Here is a 22,681-nt window from a genome sequence, read left to right as displayed (position 1 = left end):
ATTCTCTAGAAACTTCTGTTTTCTGCTGTCACAGCTGAATGTGACAGGGAATGCAAAGGGCTGCTGCTTGGTATGGTCTTATGGTGGTCCTGTCCCAACTATCAAGCTGACTCTTCATTTGTTATCATAAGTGTTAATTATCCTTTGAAAATATTCCTTGACTTTGTGCAGATGTTTTCCTGACATTTCAGAATTTCAAGAAATGCTTTTTTCAACATTTTTCACGGTTCCTAAAAGCAGGACAATCACAAAGTTAGTTGTTAAATACTTTGTTCAATCTACAAGTGTGTTTGAAGAGAAATGCTGGGTACATATAGTCAGTGTTGTCAAATAGTTTATCTTCAGCTTGAAAATAAAAAAAATATATATATATAAATGTACATGTAAGAGTATGCAGCCTGGGATCTGTGGTAATACAGGAAGAACAACTGAATACTGAGAGTTGCCAGTCATTGTATTTCATCACATATGACAGCACACTTAAAAACTGATGTAATAACATGTAGATTGTCGTATATTCACTCTTTAAGACTTTGAATACATGAGATATTTTGCTACTTATGCATTCATACACTTTGGAAATTCTTGTCCTAATCCAGGTGGACAACTTCTGTACACATAGAACAAAAAATGATCTCTGACATAAAGAACTTAAACTTTATTCTGTAATGCTCTGCAGCCTGGATTGTCTCGTACCTGAGAACTCTGATGTCTGACCAATCACTGGAAATGAGTGAATAGCTCATGCAAAGCGTGTAGTTAGTAAATATAACTTCCTTTTCAGATTTCAGAATTTCATACTTAAGCTTGCCATTTCCACTTTGTTTGAATTATTTAAACTCATTATTTTTTTTAAAGGAAGATCATCACAGGCATTTGGTAATAAAAATTTGCATTGTCGAGATAGCAAACATATAACAAAAGCTTGAGTGTGATGGAATGAGTTATAACTTTTTCTAAATCTACAAAACCGTATTTATCTGATTCTTTACATTTAAACTATGGTTTGGGCCACTGATCATATGCCTGAAATGTCTCATCCTGATGGCTACGCTGCTCTCTCAGTGCCCAGCTCAAAGGAACAGGGGAGGATAGAAATAGGGGCTCAGTTGCTGAGATGAGGGCAAGGAGTTCACTCACCAATTACCATCATGGGCAAAACAGACTCAGCATAGAGAGATTAAAGTAATATATTGCCTATTACTAACAGACAAGAGCAGTGAGAAACTAGAAGCAAATAAAAAAACACAGTATGACACAGTTGACTCCCTGTCATGCAGCTGTGAACTTATCAGCTCAGTGATCCAAACTGAACCAAAGCATAGGTCAGTCTTAGTCATCGCTTTATTTCTAGAAGTTGCTAGCCATAGACTCACTCAGAGTAAGTATAAAAGAAACAGGATGCATGTAAAGTGAACATTTCCCAAGTATAATCTGTGGGTTCTGCCCCCCATTGGCTTGGTTTCATTTATAAAGCCATATAAGAATTGGAGCAGTTTAGTTTTTCAATCTGTAAATTTGTAAAATGACCTTTAAATGCATGATGTAGGTGGTACAAAATCTAGGTATAAAGTACTTAAGAAATAGAATTTTATTGTAAGTAGGTCAAGTGGGGTGATATGTAATGTTGTCTTTTATCAGCAATACAGCTTACTGTTAATGTTGCATATTTTCTGAAATACTAATGGTTTACTTTATTTATTCATCCCTTGAAATTTTGGCTGCCCGTGATTAAGCAGAGTGTTTCCTAGAGGATTTATAAGGCATTTTCAAAGTCTCCATCAAGCACTTGATATTGGCTTTTGGCTATAGATATCCGGTAAATCATAGAGGAGCTAAACCCAAGTGTATTTGGCACAACATTCTTCAGTGTGTACTGCAAATAATTTTCAAAAAAAATCTACTACAAGAAGAGAAAGAGGGCAGTCTACACAAAGCAAAGCATCCATTTGGAAGTTTGTCTCTATTTTTGAGCTAAACTGAGGTTCCCGAGTTGTTATTCCTTCTTCTACATCATTTGTTTTGGAAAGTGTAATTAGATTAATAGCCTTTGATTTTTCTCAATATTGGAACTATTGTATATATTTTGTATCAGGTAATATGGAGCATAATGATATTATTTGTAGTGTTAATAATTGCTACTTGAAGACTAAATAAAGTTTTTTATTTTAATGGAAGAGTTGAAGGAAATATCAAAAACAACGATCAGTGGGTTTTGTAGTTAAAGAATACTCGAGGATGCATTTATGTAATTTGGTTTTAGCTGTGGTGCTGTCCATTGAGGGTCAGTCAAGAGTAAGGTCGAAATGACTTGCAGAATGTCCTTGGTCAGAATTTTTTTTTTTTTTTAAATTACTGAAAACCTTTAAGCATTGCTTAGAAATTCATCAACTACATCTGTAACTACATATATATCTATATGTGTATTTTGTCTTCTAGGGCATACAGGACGATTATTAAAATCTCTGTGTTTCACCAGTCTATCATTTCTGCTGCTGCACATCATCTTTCAGATTACAATAAACAGTCTTGAAGCTGGAAGAACTATTGAACCTGGTTTTAACTGTAAGTAAAACCTTTTACCTTTTATTAGCATTTTAATTGTGCAGATGCTTCAGTGGTTTGAAGGGTGAAGGCTGATGGGAAGACACTTACCATCGTGCTTTTATGAAATTTTCTTCATCTTTCTTGTTTCCTTAATAATTTCTGTGACTAGGGCAAAAATTCTAGAGTGGTTTAAGAAATTAAGTGTGTTAACTGTTGTTCCCACTAGATGAATATTCTCTTTTGGTTTAGCAATTATTACTTTTAGGCTTTCTCGAAATTCTCTCAGAACATGAGGTAGCTGAACCGTTATCTTCTTACTTAATAATTCACTGTACTAAAATAAAGTGAGATATAGTAATTAAAAAACCCTCTGCCCATATATTATGCTTCCGTTGGATGAAACTCTGTTGAGCGGTTTGTTTAATTAAAAGTTAAATCTTGACCTCGAGATTTGTTTTTAAACAGTATTTCCTTTTTCTTGCCTGTGTTATATGGGCAGAAGGGCTTTCAGATTTTATTTATACGTAAACTCTACTTATAAATATATTGCATGGCATTTTACATCTTCCTCTCTCAGGAAATGTTCTTCAATAATTCAGAAGCCAAAGGTACTTTATTGTGTAGAAGTTAATTACAATATCTATCCACTGATTTGGATATATAACCTCCAGGTAGAAGCTATTTGTACTTGTCTTGCAGTGCTTATGATTAACATTTGAAACTGTCAACTTGCCCTTGATAAATGTCCATTTAATTTATCTCAGAGTAGGCTGCTGCCACTTGGGTAAACAGTTATGCTACAGTTAAACACAAGAAACGTTACGTGAAGTAAAGTATTTGACTTAAAGCAACAAAATCATAAGGAAACTTGGAGTGTGCATTACAATTTTGCTTTTAGCTGAAACCATTTCTTGAAGTAAAAGGCATAACTGTGTTACATCATTCTTAACAGGAAGGTTACAGGCTTTGTCAGTTCACATCAGAGATTCAGAGTCAAAAAGTATATTTTCTTTTTTTTTTTTTTTTTCAGAAATGCATAGTATTGATAGAGTGAACCAGATGAGTTGATTTCCCACATCTGACCATCTAATGGAAAAAATATATTCTTTCTTCCTAAATTATAGTAACTGTATCAGTGTTAGAAGATGTTTGTATGGGTAGAGAGTTCCTAATCATCCAAGATGGAGATGCAACCACATCACTTTTTCTTTGTCCTGTAGTGGGAACTGGGTTCTACAATGGAATGCAATTTAAAGGATTACTTTATTCTCAAAAGTTCACTCCTGCAGGAAGGAAGGAGAGGACATTTCTATTTCTATCTGCGATTAATATTGCTAAGTTCAACAGCTTTTCTTCTAGATGCTATAATAATTACTTCCTTACTATTGCAAGCAGTACAATTCCTGTACAGCAGGAATTTCCTTCCTGCATTAAATATTTCTGCCAGCCTCTCCTGCAGTAGTGACACCGGAACATTTAAGTGGGAGCAACCTCACAGAACAATGAGTGTGGATGTAATAGTAAACTGAAGGTGCCATGGGCTGCTAGAGAGCACTGAGACCAGTTGGCATGAAATGACCTACATCCTATTGTGCTAGGAGTGGTACTTGTCACATGTAAACTCCCAAACAGTGACTGACTTGTTTGAGAGAAAAACTGGCTAACAGAAGCTTTCCAAGGGGCAGAGGAGATATAAGGACTGTTGTGGAAGAAAGAGACAGAAAATGCCAAGTTCCTTGTTAGATCAGTTGATAGCATAAGTTATTGTTAAGTGGCACCAGAGAGTATGTGGTACTGTGAAGGTGTGGAAAAGACAAAACACCCACTTCAGAAAGTGCTTGGTAGCATTTTAGCTTGTAGTTATTTGATGACAACAGCCTTACTATATTTCCTGTTCCCTAGCTATATGAATAATGCTCTGCAAAATTGACTACAGCAGTGTGCTAAGCCACAGCTGGAGAAATGACAGCATCGTGCCCATAGCATCTGCACAATGTTATGATCTCTGCCTGTTAGAGTTAGCTGTTAATGTTTATTCAACTCTTTTCACTCAGTAAGTGCAGAAGTGTGGACTTGGAGACTGGAGTTTTCTGTTTCCCTATCCAGACCAGGGCAACTGCTATGAAACAGTTTTTACAGCTGTTTGTTTAGTTCCTAAGCCCTGTATGCCCTTCTGGCAACATTATATAGTCTCTTCTGATGCTTATCATTATAGAGTTTTTTTACCCCCTTAGTAAAAATGTCTTATCCATCACTTTCAATGTACTGTGGAAATGAAGGATAAATTTCCATTTCTCCTTGTGGTTCCTGTTAAGTATTTGAAGTCGTGTCTGTTGTGTATACCCCTTTCATTCTCATCTTTTCGTAGAACTTCAGTCCCTCTAAACCTTCTTCATAGGTCATGTTTTACTTGTTGGTCTACCTCTGTTTGCTCTGTGTGATCTACGTACTTCTTGAAGTCCAGTGCCCAAAGCAAGGCACTACTTTCACAGAGTACATGCTGAATATAAAATTGCCCATATGTATGTGACCGATGCTTCCTGTTTATATGTTACTACATGGTAGTTTATTTATTCATTTATTTATTTGCAAGAGTGGCGGTGTCTCACACTTTATTTTTAATTCATTATAATGGAAAAATCCTTTTCTGCAAAGCAGATATATATATTTTTCCTTATCTTATTCATATAAGCACTTCATGTATGTATGCTTACCCACATTTTTCCAGGATGCTTTCATTTATCAAGACTCTTCTGAATTCTGTCTTATTTATTCATCACCCCTCGTTAAGGGGACATTGGCAAAAACCATTGAGGGATTTTTGGTTATATTACTTTTGATTTTTATTTTTTTCTTTACATTTAATCTTTGTTTTGATTTTGCTGGAACTTTAAATATATTGCCCTCATGTAAATGAAGGGGAAATAATTAGTGCAAAAGTAGACCAGGACTTTTGGTGTAATACTTTCTGCGCTGGGTAAAAGAACAAGGAAGGAGTGAAATAGATGTAAACACAGAAAGGAGAAAAAAAAATCCCATTTTTTAATTATTTTGCTTTATTTTTAATTGATCCAGTAATAAAGTCTGTGAGATTTTAATATGTTCCTACAGTGATTTTTTGCTCTCCAGACTTTCTGATGCAGAAAAGTTAAAGCTGATTCCATCATTTTACTGCCCAAAATTAATGAATTAATGTTTAAATTAAATTGTTTTTCTTTTCTTTAAAATTTGTTGCATTATGTAGTTAATCTAATTCCTGGTAGTTCAAGAAACTGGAGAGTTTCTCCAAATTCTGTAGTTTGTCTGAGTGTACTCAAATGCCAACTTCTGAATCAAAATGTAATTTCTATTTTAAGTTTATCTTTTCAAACTGCTGTATTATACCTTCTGAAAGTATTTTCATTTTGCTAATAGAAACACTTGAAAAATGTTTCAATCAGGGTCATAACGCAGATTATCACCTCTTAAATCTTACACAGTTAAATTTTCATTTTGGAAATTAAGGACAACCATCCTTAATAATCTTTTATTGCCACTTTATTATTCCTTTATTATGTATCATTACCACTGTAATAATCTTTTACATCTACAAACAGATTAATTTGGGCCATCTCTAAGAGCAAAGTAGAAAGAATTTTTGATGGATTGTAAAATATTGTGCTCTTATCTTGGAGTTACTGAAAATGAGCTGATAGTGTTTAAAATAAGTAGGTCTTAGAATGTTTGGTTTCTTCAGCTTCTCCTTTTTTCATCCATTTTCTCTTTTGGAGCCTATACACCTTCTCTCTCAGGCTGGCTTCAAAAATGTTTGTAAGCTATATAGTGGATGTATACTGATGGGTTGATAGAGGTGTTTAAAAATGTTCAGCTAAATGTGGGTTTGGAGGGGGTTATTTATTTAGTTAGTTAGTTTAGGTTTTTTTTTTTCAGGATCTTCTGAGTATTACTTAGCACTAATTGCTGCTAGGAATCCTCGTTTATCTTAGTAAAATATTTCTAGTTAGTTACAGCTGCATTGTTTAGAACTAACATTAAATCAGAGTCCGTATAGTAGACAAGGAATACAATACATACAGCAAGTATGAGCTGTGGTAAACTTTAGCAACTGAGAGCAATGTGATCAGTCTTGTTTCAGTGATATTTCCATATCCAGAATCAGATTTTGAGATGTGGTAGTATTCATGATGTAATACATAGAATTTCATTATTAAATTTTTTACTTCTGATGAAATAGATTTCTGGTAATTTGATTAAGCAATGTTGGTTAGAATCTGTGAGATAGGAAATGGAAAATTAGGTCACAATGTCACAGAGTCTCATTCTTCAGTAAGCAAGCTATAGTCTTTTCTTAGGACTATATTTAAACAATTTTTAAAATGACATTTCCACCACCAGCAGCAGTGCTTTCTGTGATGTTTATTTTAAACTTTCAGTAGATGAGTGCAAATATTCCTTGCTATACTACTCCTCCAAGTGTCATTTTCCTGTGCTTAATACTAAGTGAAAACATTGCAATTTATTTTTCTCTCATTTGTAATAGTATACATTCATTTTTTATTTTCTGCTGACTGTTCCATCTCTTGCTGTTGAAGTCTATAGTTCAATCTTCTGAAATGCTTATTCTTTCAAAACAGTTTTTTTTTTTACTACTTAAAACACTAGTCCTTAGAGATACAAATAAAAATTGTATTTTCTATCTGTTGTATTTTTAATAGACTTTAATTTTGGATTCAGTGTTTGTTAGAATACCAAATGGTCATTCACAGCAATTCTGGCTATTTTTATTTTACATCACATAATAGAACTACTGGATCTCTAATTAATAACTAGAAACCATTTTTTACAACTGTATACAGTTCGGAAGTTTTATCCACAGAGTGGTTATGTGGAATGAGAAGGAGAATAGACTGAAATAGACTTAAAGCTTTCCTAGATAGCTTCTCTTTCACATTATGGGAACTAAATTCAGATAATTCCCTGTCCCCAACATATCAAACAAATGCATTGCCACCATTCTGAAATTGTAATAACCTTCTGCTTTATATGTATTTGAATGATATATTGGCCAAATGACCATCCTGTGGTCATTAATACCAGTGTGTCTCTTTGGCTTTGGGTTATGTTAGGAAGCAGTGATATCCAGTACAAGCAAATTACTGAAAACTGAAATCCAGGATTGCAGTTAATCTTCCACAGGAGTGAGTTCCAAGTACTTTCTCATAGGTACCTAGTGAGATTTCGTGCTTTTGTATCCTGAAAAGCCTGATTGTGTTTGTGTGGTATCAGCATGAGGGGCAGGAAGAGAAAATTTGGGGTTTTCTTTGTTAGTACAAACAAAGGTGCAGTCTTGAAATTGGCACTAGATTTTTCAGGCAATGAGAAATTCTAATTTTTTTTTTTTCAACCTGTTCCTAAATGACAAAAGAATCCATTAAACAAATATTCTGAAATTTTTCTACGAATAGCTTGCATAGCTTGGGAGACTTTCATTTCAATCACACAACTTCGTGTGAAATGGAATCAGTTCACGTGGCACAAAGACAATTTGTGAGTTTACATATACAATTAGAATCAATATCTTGCTATTAATTTATTTTGACAAAACTGCATTGCTAATTGATTCCTTTGCCTGGAACTACTGGAAATTTAACTAAAACTTACATTAGCAATAATGTGCTAAACAACTGTATGGAAGATTCTGTTTTCTGTAGACTTTCCATTTTGGCATTTTTTATTAAGCACACAGACAAGAATTTATGAAATGAACTCTTCATAACTCTTCTAAATGACTCTTCATTGTGGAGATTTTTATTTTGAACTTGACACTGTCTGAGCCTGTGGCATCTATTATAGCAGTTACGGTGTGAACTGAATATGTAATGCTAGATGTTTAGCTAAATCACTTCCAAGGTGGCGTGGTGGTGTTTTCAGTGGGAAGCAAATTTACATGAGCATATTATAATAGAATAGAGATTGTATGAGTTCTGAAAGTTCTCTGGCATCCATGTATGACTGACCACTAAATCCCATAATATTAATGTGGAATTTTAGTGGAATTCAGATATCCACCCATTTCTGAAGTTCTGAGCTACAGTCTTTACTGAAGATTAAATCAGCACAGATGGTTAATTACCTGAAATTTTATTTTCAGATTTTATGAGAGTTCAGGTACTTAATGCACTTTGGCTTTGTGGTATATCTACACCAAGCTATGTGAAGCTTCATTCACAGTAAGATACTGCAAGCTGAGCACAAGATAAGCTGAAAATATTCACGAATGACCAGTCAATACAATTTCGTTTCAAAAATGAAAGGGAACTGTGAAAGCTACTGTTCTCTAGTAACTGTTATTCTATGGATTTGTCCTTCTTAGCCCAAGCAATAAGACTGACTCTTTGGGATACTTCCCTTTGCCTGGTGCCATGTGGATTGAAAAATCCTTGCCGTGGTTTAGCATGTAAACACATGTAAAAAAGGACTTCTGTGGTTAGTACTGTATGGATGTCAGTGAGCGACAGCTTTGTGGCCTAAGCTTTATGGAGATATCACAGTTTAAAGAGTAATGACTTATGGTTTTCTTCAGAACATCCCTCATCTCAGCAGCTATTCCTGTAGAACAATGATCTTAAAAGCTATTAATGACCATTTATCCAAATCTCCACTGAGACAGAAAATTCTGGAGATATTAGCACAGATAGTGCGAAAGTGTGCTGTCTGTAGAGTTTACACTGCTTCACATGTCAAATATGTAGGTTGCTCCAAAAGTAATGCCTCATATTTATTTCCTCAGAAATAGTATTTTCATAGAGCAAATTCTCACTACAAAATGCTATTTTTCAACACAATCACCACCATTAGCTATGCTTTTTTTTTTTTTTTTTTTTTTTTTTTTTTTTTTTTTTTGTGTCAGTGATGAACAAAAAGGCTGTATGCAGGGCTCAAAAAAATCTGCACCAGCACAGCTGACCCACTGTTTCACAGCTGCTATGACAGCATTGTTGCTGGGAGAATACTGCCCATGCAGTTCAAATTTCACTATGCTTAAATCCACTGTTTGATCTTCATAAATGTTCATAGCATCAATGAATGTTAATAAGTGCCATTTTTTCAGATACATCCATTTGCTTCACTGGCACTTTCATGTCAGATGACATTCTCTCAGGCTTCCCTTCTGCTGTCAGTGGTCACGCAGCAACAAAATATAATGGAATATTGGTGGGAAGGTTCAACCTCTACTGCCATGGCTGCCAACACCTGCCTCACATGTCATGGGCTGACACAATAAAATAGGAGGTATTACTTTCAGAGCAGACCTCATACTCCTGAAAACCTAGCAAATGACAGAAAGGCAGAAGACTTGAAGCAAAGAATGAAGTAGGCATGGTTCCTGTCGTTCCGTGGTTTCATAGTATGCTGTTTCTTGTACTGGTGATGTGCAGCATCTGAATCCAGGACTAAAAAGAATGCCTAGCTGTAGAAATCACTGTATGATCAAGTTAAATTGGCACAAATCCACCTATTATACAAGATTCTAGAAAACTGTGTGATTGTACAATATTACCAGTAACGTTTTCTGTCTGTTGCTTCGGTCTTACAAAGAGTCAAGAATTCATAGCATCATGTAGTAATCATGTGGAACACACCCTATGATAAACATTTAATCAGGAAAAGGTTTTACTGTGAGAATTTTTTTTTCGTGACCAAAAAGAAAGAAAAAAGCTACAATAGTTTATTCTGCACATAAAAGTCAATTTCACTTTAATCCAGTACGTACTGAATGTCAACATTGCTTCAACACTTCTGGTGTAATTTTATGCAGGCAGGAAATTTATGACTGAGGAAACAGAAGCTTCTGTAATTGCTTCTTAGGCATGTATGATAAGTCCTGCTTAATTTCCTAAGGGGTGTTAGTGCATAACAGTTCAGAAAGTTGGTGTTCATTGTACTTACTGCATCTTTATTTCTAGACTCGCATGCTACCATGTGAAAATCCAGCAATATTCTAAATATTTTTTTCAGTGCTGTCATATAAAACCTTCTGCATAATGTATATAATCATGGAGGAATGATTTCAGTATTCTCATACTTTCCTTTAAGATTATTAAAAGAAAAAAGAAAAAAAATCCTGTTGCTCCAGGTTACATACATAGAAATTCACTGTTTTCCTGACATGAAACTATTCACTCAGAACGTGACATGAATTTCAAAGGGCTATTTGTTTGGGTTTTTGTCTGAAACTGATTTCGGGATACTTTCTTAGAGTTTACAATTCTTCTCTTTGTATTCCTGATGTAGTGGAAGAGGAATTATGCTGCATGGCTTGAGGTTGTTTCGTGCATCACAGCGCATTTTCTTGGCTAAACTTAAGCCCAGTACTGTATCTCATAATCTACATCAGATTTCTGTGATAACTTACGTTGTGACATGTGTCAGTACAATGAGACAATTTCAAAGTAAAGTAAAAAAAAAAATCAGTACAGACCTAAACTTTGGCTGAAGTTTTATGAAATGTCTGTACTGAAGCAGAAAATCTTATGTGACAGAGAGGTGATCCTTCTTACTGCCAGACAGAGTTTGTGTTTTTGACAGTCAGATCTGAATTGGAGAGAATTGTTGGGAAGCCACTGGGTGCAGCATGTAGATTGTTTCTGGAACTGGAAACCGGTGTGCTTCCAAAGGTGTGCTGATGCTCCACCAAGGGAAACACCCAATGGACCTGCTAATGCTGTGATACTGACTAGGGCAGTTTTCTTTGCCATGTCAAAAAAAAAAAAAAAGAAAAAGAAAAAAGTGGGAGGATCAGGTCCAGCTTTGAGGGAGATAACAGAATAGGGGAAGGCAAAGCAGAAGGGTAGCTCTTGTTTATTTGCATTCTTGGTCAATTCTCTTGGTAAATTAAGAAGCCAATGTGTGTGAGAAAGAGCCTTCTATGTTTTTCTAAGTAGCTGTTCCGTTGTTTATCAACTAATTATATACTTCAGCCTCCTATGAAAATCTCATTAGAATGAATGAAGCTGCTTTTAAATCCCAAATTACTAGCAGGTCTGGTTCCATATTGAGAAAGGTTTTGAAGACCAGGAAGGTCAGAAGCAGGCTGCTCACACGGTCGGTTTCAGGACTGTATGTCCTTTTGCAGGGATAGACCTCACACACCAACGCTGCTGTTCTGGGGTTGTTTTGGATCATCTGCAGTGTTTTGTTGTAGTGGTGAGTAGTAAGACCAAAGCTGTAGTGCTATAGCAACCAACATCTCTGTGCTGATGTAGGGCATCATGTTGAGAAGTTCTCTTGCATTTCATCCAAATCACCATAACGTAAATATGTTAGGGGGCATTCTTTTGGAGTTACTGTGCAGGAGTAGCAAGTTGAATTGAACAGAATTTAGAAAAATGCTTTCCACTGAAAATAATTTCACTTCAACATGAGATAAATCTTTGGAAATAGGCTGTTGTTAACATCTTTACCTATTGTTCTTCTTCATTTTGAGTATTTTTAGAAACCCTGATTTGCTAGTGATGCTGTGAGACTGTATATGTTTACCCTGTAAGCTGGAGCTGGTTTTTGTTCCTGGATCCAAGCCCTTGGGCTTGAGCCTGCCATGCCTTATGATGCTCTGTGTTGGTAGTGTGCTGTGAGCCTCACCTAGGAAGGGAATGGTAAATCTGAGTTGAGATGATAACAGCTGCTGACCCAAGCAGTTCTGTCATGAGTTAGCCCCTAGCTGGATGTCCCAGCTAGAGGATGAACTGCCCTGCCTCACAATGCAGACTGAAGTTTGCTCGGGACAAAGGCAGATCTTGACTCAAAGTTAACATCAGTAGAATGAACTGGGAAACAAAGAAAATGATGTCATTCACATAATATAGCATGGAGACATCTGGGGAGAAAAAGTTTTCTTCACAGGCTTGGACTAGCAGTGCTTTTGTGGGCTTCCCTGTGTCAGTGTGTTAGGATGCAGCCCAAAATCTGGGTCAAATGCTGAATGAACTTGCATGCTTTGAGTCCGCTTCTAAATGGAAAATGCCTTAAAATTTCCTTCAATTTCTGCCAGATATATGCCTGAATCAACAACCACAGAGGATGTGAGCAGGCCCACTTTTGCATAAACAATGTGGAGCACATCTGTCATGCTTGCATTTAACAGAGGGCAAAATAAATAAGTAAAATTCCTTAGCACTCATAGAGGAAGGAAAAATACCTTTCAAATCTTCGGAAGGAAGAGAACTCGTTAGGTGAGTTCAGAAGGGAAGACTTCATTTCAGTCTTAAACGTTGCTCTGTTGTTTCATTAGATGTCTAGCATTTTCCTGATACTTAGATCAGTAGCATTGCATCATTTCCATCCATACGTATGATAATTATGCGCTATTTCCATCCATACATATGATGCTTCCTACTGAATTCTATCATACCACATTCTTTTAGAAATTTAAAGGGATCAATAAACTGACTTTCGCAGCTGTTATAGTAAGAATCTAGACTATAACTATAAAGGCTTTCAATGGCATCAATGAAAATTTTACTAAACAAAAAGAATTTTTGACAAAACTGTAATTGTACTTTTGTGTCTACAAGTAAGAAAAGTAGAGTACTATTTTTCAGAGTCCAGTGTTTGGAGAATGAACTTCATTTCCAAATACAGTGATACCAAATACATACTTTAAAACTGGGGGAGCTGAATATGGCTAAGTGTTCTCTAATGCACAAGTGTTTGATGAGAGCTTACTCAAGCTTTGTGTGATGTATCCTCAGTTTATTTCTGTACTTCTTGAAAGAGGAAAAAAGCCATTCTTAATAGAAACAGAACTTCAGTCCTTTGCTAAAGGTTATGGTGAGTACTGTAACTCAGAGTACATTAATAGCCCTATCAGTTATGTCTGTTATCACAGAATCACATAGAGAGTCAGACATATGTATAGAGTCAGACATTTCAAAAGAAGTCAGCCAGCAAAAAGGACACAGTGATAAGAACTGTTAACAATTCATGCATTTTTTTGGCTCATGAGTCACTTTACCTATAAAATTATTATGGCCAAGAAACTTTACATAGCCAGATAAAATCAATTTGGCACACAAATTAAGAATATTGAAATGTAAGAGAATGATTTTATCTAATCCTCTAGACCCAGCAGATTGTGAATTGATCACTGATTGTTTCCCTGTAATTTATCAGCGATGCCACACATTTGACCAAGCAGCAGGTTCCAAGAATTTCTTGCTTGTTCTAGACCTCACAGGTTTATCTGTGAGTAATGGATGTTTCATGAGAGAACTCATGTTCCTACCTCCACCAGAGAAACATCAAAGGACTCAAATTACACCCAGAACAGGCTGTATTGTAGAGTCTAGCAACCAACCATCATTCTTAGAAACACAGACCCTAGTTAGGGTGCCAGGCTGGATTTTAATGGTCTTCAAAATCTTCCATCTGGTGGGTGTGGTGGCCCAGTGTTAATTAAACACAGCTGCATTATAAAACTTGTGGAATTACAAGACCTACTGTTGAAAGCCTTATTTATAAGTCTGGACTTTTTCTGCGTGTTTTATTGTAAAGGAGAGAAAAACTGCTTTTTGTGGCTAACCTTTATTTTTTTATATATATATATATATATATATATTCATGCAGATGTGAGCTAGAGACTCTCCCAAACTGCAACTGACAAATACTGCAATAGTAAAAACCAAAACCAAAACCAAAAAAATAGTTGCTGTTGTGCTAACAGCAGTTCAGCAGGTTTAGAACACTGCTGTTTAACCAGTTCTCATTATTTTGTGGTAACTCTTCGTCATATTTTTAGCTATCTGATATTTTGTTTGGCTAAGAATAAAGTATAAGAATAATGTAAACAATAAAAATCACCCCTGTGAGGAGTAGGGCAAGAGGTACCTTTAAACTGCTATCAAATTGAGTTTTTTTCTTTCTGTTTATATAAACATGCACATGTTTTGTTTTCGGGGGCTTCATTCCTTGCAGCATGAGCTTTCTGTGATTATTAAGTTTTAGTACTGAACGGCAACCTGTGCAATTTCAGGAATCAAGCTAATTGAATTACATAATTAGCAAACCTAGCTAAGCTAAGAGGTTGGGTCGGGGGGAGGGAGGTGGGTGAGAGGATTTCAGCACAGTTTTTTCACCAATAAAATTGAACGTCATTTCCAAGTTTTAAAAAACAGTAAGTACCACTGAGTTAGGAAGCCAATGTGAGCAATGCCTCTTTGGCTGAGCTTGTCACAGAATTGTAGGGCATGGATGGGACTTCAAGGTTTCATTGAGTCGAACTCCAAAAATGAGTGCTTCCAAAAGGTGCAGAGAGCTGTAACAAGCAAGATTACAGGGATGCAGTATGTTGAGGTCTAAAAAAATAAAGTAGTAAGTGATTGGGTTATGAAATTGGAAACGACAATTGTAGTATTGTTATCTGCAGAACTTACATTCTCTCAAGCAATAAATCACTGTTTTCTGCAGAAGGGAGATATTAAGCAGAAGTGATTTGTTGAATGGGCACTTCTTGGATGCTCAGTAGCCATGAAAAGGGAGATATCTGGGAGTAGAGGATGCATGAAGAAAGGAAGCCAGCAGTTTGCATGCATGTTGTCCACCAATCTCTGGTTTGGTCCATAGTGGACTTAAGGTAGAACAGTCCTCAGCTGCTCTTCATGCATCTCTTGCCCCAACAAAATCTGAGGAAGGAAAATGATGTACAGGAATAACTTTTTCAATCACGGCACTGGTTCACATAAACCCTTCACTGTCAAACCCACCTCGAAGTGTCACTAAAAATTTTAAGTGATTTATAAATGGAAATGCTTGGAGATAAGTGTGGCCAGGTTTGCCCTGTTGACTTATAATATGAGCCATGATTTTGCCTAGAGTAGACCAGACAAGCAGGACCGACCATATCTTCTGCTACTGTAATCTCATAGTATTGTATTTTTATGAGGCCTTTTAACCAAAATAAATTTCAGCTCATTAAATTGCATTGCCTTGAGAGCGAAATACCACCTGCTCATTACCATCCTGTTCTCTTAACAGCCTTTCTACAAATTAGATTGTGCAATGCTTATGATACATGAATTTTAAAATTATTTTTGTAACTTTTCATGTCCTGGCAACCTGAACAAAAAACTTCACACAAATACCCTTCCACATAAAGAAAAGCTGCAATACTGAAATGATTCCACAGACATCTGGAAAAAGTCAAAGATGGGCTTCCACGTCTATCCTATGTCATTCTGGATAACACCAAGAAAATGATATCTCATTTCCTCCTTTTCATAGCTCTCAGTTGTTCCTGTCACTTTTTTGCCTTTTTTTTTTTTTTTTTTTTTTTTCCTCTCTCTTTAAGCTATAGCAAAGAATTGAAAAGCTATAAAACAGCAGCTGCAGGAGTTGAAAATATATGTTGCATTGAATCAAAAGGTAAAAATTAACATCTGTGTTTTGGTATGTTGTTTTTCCAGAGAAAAGCATAAAATCTTACTTTTGAGATAGATTTGTGGCAGCTCCTGATTTCAAAGACTTCTCAAAAGTTGGTTGAAATATCAGTTCTGTTATTTTGGAAGAAAAAAATATCTTCACCAATATGAAATTGTTATTTTTGTTCTTTTGCACAAAAGTTATATTCTGTTGTATACTAACGCAGTTATTGAAACAGTAAGTACCAGTTTTGCGTGCCTTTCTGCCAGATCTCTTCAGGTTTGCCAAAAGGGTATTGATTTTGTAGATAGGGGGAAAAAAAAAAAAAAAAAAAAAAAATCCAGATTATGGCAAATGGGGAAATATTCCTCATTTGCTCGCTTCCTTTCATTCAGTGCCTTCAACAGGTCACACAGTGACTGCATTCATCTCTGTTAAGCCAGCTCAGGTCAATCTATGAAACCCTGAGCTAGAGAGTTGCTGTCATGTTCTCTTCTGTGAGTTAGGGCCACTGCCAGAGTCATCCAATGTTTACAGATGGTTTTTCGGTTTATGCTGCTTTCACTGTTTGTGGTACAAATAGCTACTTTTACCCTGGAGTTGTATCTTTTTCTGGATGTGTTTAATGCTGAGGTAATATCCTCCATATTTGGGTCAGTACTCACAAAGTTTTATATAATTTTACAATTCACTATTAATACTAATAAAACCCAACCCCCTAGCATATGGGGTGCAGAATACACTGCGAAGCAAGCTGTTATATTATCCCAAAAGATTTATGAGCTGCAAAATTCGAGTTTGGAGAGGGTAGTATAGACTTTGGCAATTTCTAAATGCTGATGCTACATCCTTTCAGATGTAAATCAAACCCATCAGGAGCACTCTATTCCTTAGATACTTCATACTAAAATGTTTTTGTTCATCACCCCTTTCTCAGTTGGAGGTTGTATATGAAAGTTGTTAAAATGAAATAAATAATATATTCCTATGAAGATGATTAGTGTATTTTGGAACTCAGAAGTGGTGGAGAAGTTGGGTAATATTTCAGTATAAATAACAATGTGAGTAGATTTTTTTAATATTGTTATTATTATTTTTTTTTGAAATTCTTAGTCCAGGATGTGGATAGTTAGGTCATAATCTCCTTGGATATTTCCCAGTGTTTGGGCAGGCTGTGAATGATGATCTCTCTTACGGGAAATATTGTGCTTCTTTATGCAGAGTAGAGTCAAATAATCGGGCTTTGACATGGACAGCTCAAAGATATGTTTTCATATAGTCATGTACATTTCATGTTTTTTGCACGTGTTCACCTATTTCACCTGCTTATTCATTTTAATGGCTGTGACAATATCTCACTTGATGCTCCTGTTTGAATATTTGTTGAATGTGTTTCACACTACAAGTATCTTACATTAGAAGCATTTATGTGCCTTCACACATGGCCTGTGCTATTTTGGGAGAATGCTGTGACTGATCTCTCTCTTCTGTTGCCCTCTTAGGAAGTAGATATTGCTTCCCTGTTTAAAAATCAGTATTCAGTCAAGTCGTTGATTTGTAGTTATCGTCCTTAGAGTCTGTGACAGTTTGGTTAGCTTGTTACCAACTTTTTTTTCTGATTGTTCCTGACACTGTGTGGAAGTTCTCAATTACTGGGTCCTCTGCAGAAAGGCACAGACAAGGATGAAACATAGAAACACTTTAAAAACAGTTTTAACACTTTAAAAACAGTAAAACTAGAAGCTTTGAGTGACAACTAAGATGAAGTTCAGTATATATGAAAAAAAAGGTCTGAGATCCTCTTGAACAACATCAACAAGGACCAGGACCAGCTGTGATCCTTGCTCTTATGTCACTACCCCTAAGACATAATAAATTAGACTGAATGTTGTTAGAGGATATCATCATTACTGTGCAGATACCTCCAGGTGACTGCAGAACAACATATTTAATTCAGGATTGGTGAGGCCATGGAGAGTCAGTACTGCTTGGTGCATAAGACTTACCAGTTGCTGGGAGAATACAATTTTCATATGTCCATGTGCAGAGACAACTTTTTCATCTTATGTTAATTTGTGATCAAATCAAAAAACCCGCTTTCTAGTGTGTTTTACCATAGTACTTATATTGGTGCCTGTAGGATGATTAGTAATAGTGGGAGCTGTCTCAGGGCTCTTCATGGAGATCTCCCCTTCAGTCTGTCACATCCAGCAAGAAATTGTGTTGAAGAGCATCAGTGTGGAGGTCCTTCTGGGTTCTTTCTTCACAATTTCTTCACAAAAAAAAACAAAACAAAAAAAAAAAAAACAAAAAAAAAAAACAACCACACACACCTGGCCCCACGAGATGCTGATCCCTGCACATCAAACCCAATAGTTGTTTCTCCAGGGTCAGTTTCCCATCCCTCAGTCAGGTGACTAATTGGCCTTTCTCAGCTTATTTGGTTTTAATCAGATACAAACTTTACTTCAAGAATATTTTCTCATTTGTGTTCAGTCACATTAGGATAGTGCAATGACAAGTGTACCAGGATGTACAGTGTACAGTAGGATCCAATGGCTATGCAGCCTGAATATGCAGAAACCAGGCTATGGTTTTATTTTTTTTTTAATCTGTAAAAATCAGTTTCTTTTGTATTAAATTGTGCCATTATTACTTCTTGTCATCTAATGTGATTTTCTTAATGGGCTAATTGCTTTATCTATATGCCACGCATAAATCATCTTCTACTGAAATGTCATTCACTGGATGCATGTACATTCAGTTAGTCCAACATATCTTTACATGCTATATTTGGATTTCTTCTGCAGTTGATTTCCTCTTCCAGTTCCGCACATATCCTCTGTAGACCTCCCAGGTCTTTGGCTACAGACATCTGATTTGTTAGAATAATTGGATGCTTTGTTTTTTTCTGATAACCTCTGCTTTTGCTTACATTTCTCAACATGCTTCCTGAGATTGACGGGAAGTTACCCAACATTAGCCCTTCTTGCAGAAGTGCAAGTGCTATTGCTTACTGTTTTGTCACATAAAAAACTGGTATTTGCATGGCCTCTCTCTGTTGTCACTAAAAGAATATCTTGAAAATATAAGTAGCTGTTTTAGTATTCAATTGAGTCTCATAATTCTAATATTACTGCTGGACAAGCCCACTTTCTTCAGGCATGCATGCCAACAGCTCACTCCAGAAGATGTCACGATAACATTTCCAACAGCCAGGAGCTCTGTTACATGTTGGGCACACGCAAGGATCCATGTGTTAAGGTTCAGGGCTCCTGGGAGTCATAAAGTGTTGTAAAACGATTTCTCTTCTTCAGTGTCTTCCAACACTAACAGAGACAATTGGATGGAGACAGGGAGAGATTCAATATACACTAATTCATAAATTGTTGCTCGTTATTTTTCTCTCTTCTTGTGGGATTTGCATGCAAGCAGAGGACATCTACCTGGGCATAGCCAACACCCAACATCTTATTTTTCTGTCAGGCCAGCACTGAAGAGAAAAGGAGAACGAATATTTGAGAAATACAGGAAATCTTTGGGTCTAATAGGAAAGGAGGCGGGAAGTCTCTCTGTAACCTGAGAGCTGGTTGAAGAAAATCGTCCAGCTGAGGAAAGAGAAGAAGATGCAGAACCCTGTTACTGAACATATGATTCATTGCTGCACCCCAGCTGAATATAAACCAGACCCTCTTTCTGTCTTTGCTTTTCCTGATGCATTGCATCTTAACAGTTCCCTCAGTCTTTGTGTATTGGACTGCAGATTTTTCAAGGCAAGTGCTGTCTTTGCATTTCCTTATTTTTACAGCCCTCAGCCCAGCTTGTTCCCACTGTTGCCTGGCTCTTAAACATTGCTGATGCTGGCAAATCCATAAGAAAAGATATCTTCCTTGAATTTGTGGAAGTGTTTAGAGAATTGGGTTCCTAGCACAGAAATGCATTAAATGCAAGATATCTTAAGTCATTTAGAACCCTGAAGATGCACGCCTGTGCATAAATCAAAACACAAAAAATTGTTTCATGGTTTATCTTTGATGTGTGTGCTGGAAATACAAGAAAATGCCCCTTGATTTTCCTTTTATGCGTTAATTTCTACTCCATTTCCTGTAAAATTCAGTATTTGAGTCAGATTGCCTTCTAATAAGCTTTCCTTTTTACTTTTCGGCATACAGCGTAATAGAAAGTTTTGATCACCTTTCAAAGTTCAGAGCTCATTCAGCATGTCTGCCCAATACCACCCACGTCACTGCTTGAACGCTGCTGAAGAGCAGCTGCACTTCAGAAAAATCCCCGAATTATTTAACGGGCTTTCTAAAAATCTTTGTCTGTCCTTCTCCTTCTCATTGCTTACAGTGTGTTGGGCCTGTCTAGCATCTTTTGTATTTCATGTCTGAAAACCTGTCATTGTTGGTTGTTCTTCTGTGGTTTTTCCCTCTCTTCAGATAAGTTTGTAACGCTGGATGTTATTTTTGACATAGCGTGCTCACCCTGATGCTGTGAAGAAACTATTAGTTATTCCCAGTAGAGGTCTGGCCCCTGGAGCTGAATCCCTTCAGCTGGCTTGGTGTAGTGGTTCTCATTTGCAGTTCACACCCTCACCCTTCGACTTTTTGGGAACGCGAGCCAGCTGCTGCACCTGTACAAATCCCGCAGTGTGCTGCGCTTTCAGGATCGCTGCCATAATGTAGGGAAGCCATATTCAGCGGGGTCACATTAGCATTAGGAGTTAAGATACGATTTGTCCCACTGGTTTTGGCATGACTCATGTTCGGTAGATAATTAGAACCTCATGCCGAACTTTCACTACTTACATTCTAAAAAGAAGCAGTAATTTGTTTTATATGTATTACCTATAATTACTTACCAGGATTGACAAATGTATTACTAATTCAACAATTACTTTGTTATGAGGCACTAATAGGAAAAAATTTACTTGAAGTCTAAAGTTTCTCCCCAAATTAATCCTTAATTTTAATTTGAGCAGATATTTACTTAAAACTAGAAATTGCTCTAAAATTTCAAGTAACACATAACTAATACCATATGAGAAAGTAAGTGGGATTAATAATGAATAACCTGCAGGGCTTCTACTTTATTTTATTTTTTGTACATAAGTAGTTTTGAAGTGGTTATTTTTTATTACTTCTTTTTCTTTAGCTGGAATGGCCAGTCTTTAACTCTTGAGACAGAAGCAATTCTTGAGCAGTTTGAATACAGCTCCTCTTCAACAGTTATAGTACATATTGGTGTAGTGCAGGGACTGTGATCAAATCAGCATTCTTGGCCTTGGAATGAGTAGGAGAACAGGAATATAGAAAAATAGACGTCATAGAACCATAGAATGGCTTGGGTTGGAGGAGGCCTCAAAGATCATCTCGTTCCAGCTCCATATATGCGTCCTACATATCTCCCTATACATCAAACATTAACGGAGTGATGTGTTTCCTGTGGGAGCTGCTTGATATTTGTGGATTGTTCTCAGGGCTTCCCAGTGTTTTTTCTCAGAAAGTTTAGCCTTATTGCCTCGAGGCTTTTAGCTCTTCTGGGTTTTTGACATGAAAAGTGCTTCGAGACAGTAATGTGAAGACTCCGCGTTTTCCTTTCCACTATGCAACTGAAATATTGGGGTTGGGCTGAGCAGCACTGGTGTTGGAGAAAGAGGATGAGTGCCATTCAGATGTCCAAAGCCAAGCAGTAACATTTTTTGCCTTTTGGTGCCTTTTCTGTTATACACAGCAGACAGCAAAAATGGCATTTTAAGAAATGTTCTGACAGACAGGAATTTTTCACACAGGCCTTCAAATATCCATCAAGAGGTAATGCTTTTGGTCACAGCTTTTTTAGTCTAGATTATAGGGGAAAAAACCTGTATTATACTGAATATTTGTTGAGCCATACACCAATATTGATTAATTCCATTCATAAGAATGAATGAAATTTATTGTAAAATTGACACTTTCCTAATTTTTTTAAATCTCTGTAGATTTTGGAAGGTTGGTCTATGTCAGGGGACAGATTTCCGAATCCTCTGCAAGGATCATACATTCCAGATCTATCGTATGTGGTTCCTCTGGTTTCAATTTTCTAAGTACTTAGCCTGGTGATGCAGTTTTCTTTTTCCTCACTGAGGATACTGGTGTTAACCATGTCTGTGGGAGTAGTTTCCATGTCTGATTTACACTGCAGCAATGGACAGTGCATAGACTGTTTGTATAAATTCTGATGCTCAGATATATCCCGGGCTGACTGTATCCAGCCAAAACCTTTGCTGAAGTACTGTAAATCTCATCAGTTCTGTACTGCATAGGAATGTGGTACACTTTCAGATCAGCATATCTCTAGTAAACCTTTAAAAAAGACACACAGAGATGTGTCTTGTTTAACAAGTACAAACAAAGCTAGGAAGATTAGTAACAAATACTCAAAGTTAATATCCAGGAGTTTCTAGCATTTTTTTGACCAATTCCTTCTTGTATCTGTCTGTGCTTGATTTATTAACCTGTGAAGCCCTCTGTCTTTTTCTTTAGAACTCTTTTCTCCCATAAGCAGGATCAATTAGGTCTCATTTTGCCCTTCTGTCACATGCAGGTGTAGTGATGATGTCAAACATGTAGTAACTTCAGGAAATCTACAGTAGAAAATATTTTTAAGGCTGGATGAAGTAATACTGAAAGCCCCAGTGTGTTTTTATTACTTTACAGTGACTGACTTAAAGAAA

General features: G+C 36.5%; 1 protein-coding gene across 9 annotated transcripts in view; it reads left to right on the top strand.

Annotated features, from left to right (window-relative positions):
• Positions 1-22,681, top strand: part of PIEZO2 (piezo type mechanosensitive ion channel component 2) — a 287,618-nt gene that overhangs the window by 101,653 nt on the left and 163,284 nt on the right. For all 9 annotated transcript variants that reach the window (XM_048939128.1, XM_048939130.1, XM_048939133.1 and 6 more), the window contains exon 3: positions 2,440-2,565. In XM_048939128.1, the coding sequence (XP_048795085.1) occupies positions 2,440-2,565 (126 nt within the window). The remainder of the gene's footprint in view (positions 1-2,439; positions 2,566-22,681) is intronic.

Source organism: Lagopus muta, chromosome 3 (assembly GCF_023343835.1).
Source record: "Lagopus muta isolate bLagMut1 chromosome 3, bLagMut1 primary, whole genome shotgun sequence".
In the NCBI taxonomy this organism is placed as follows: Eukaryota; Metazoa; Chordata; class Aves; order Galliformes; family Phasianidae; genus Lagopus; species Lagopus muta.
Note: the sequence above shows the minus strand (reverse complement) of the source record. Positions and strands in the feature narration are given on the sequence as shown.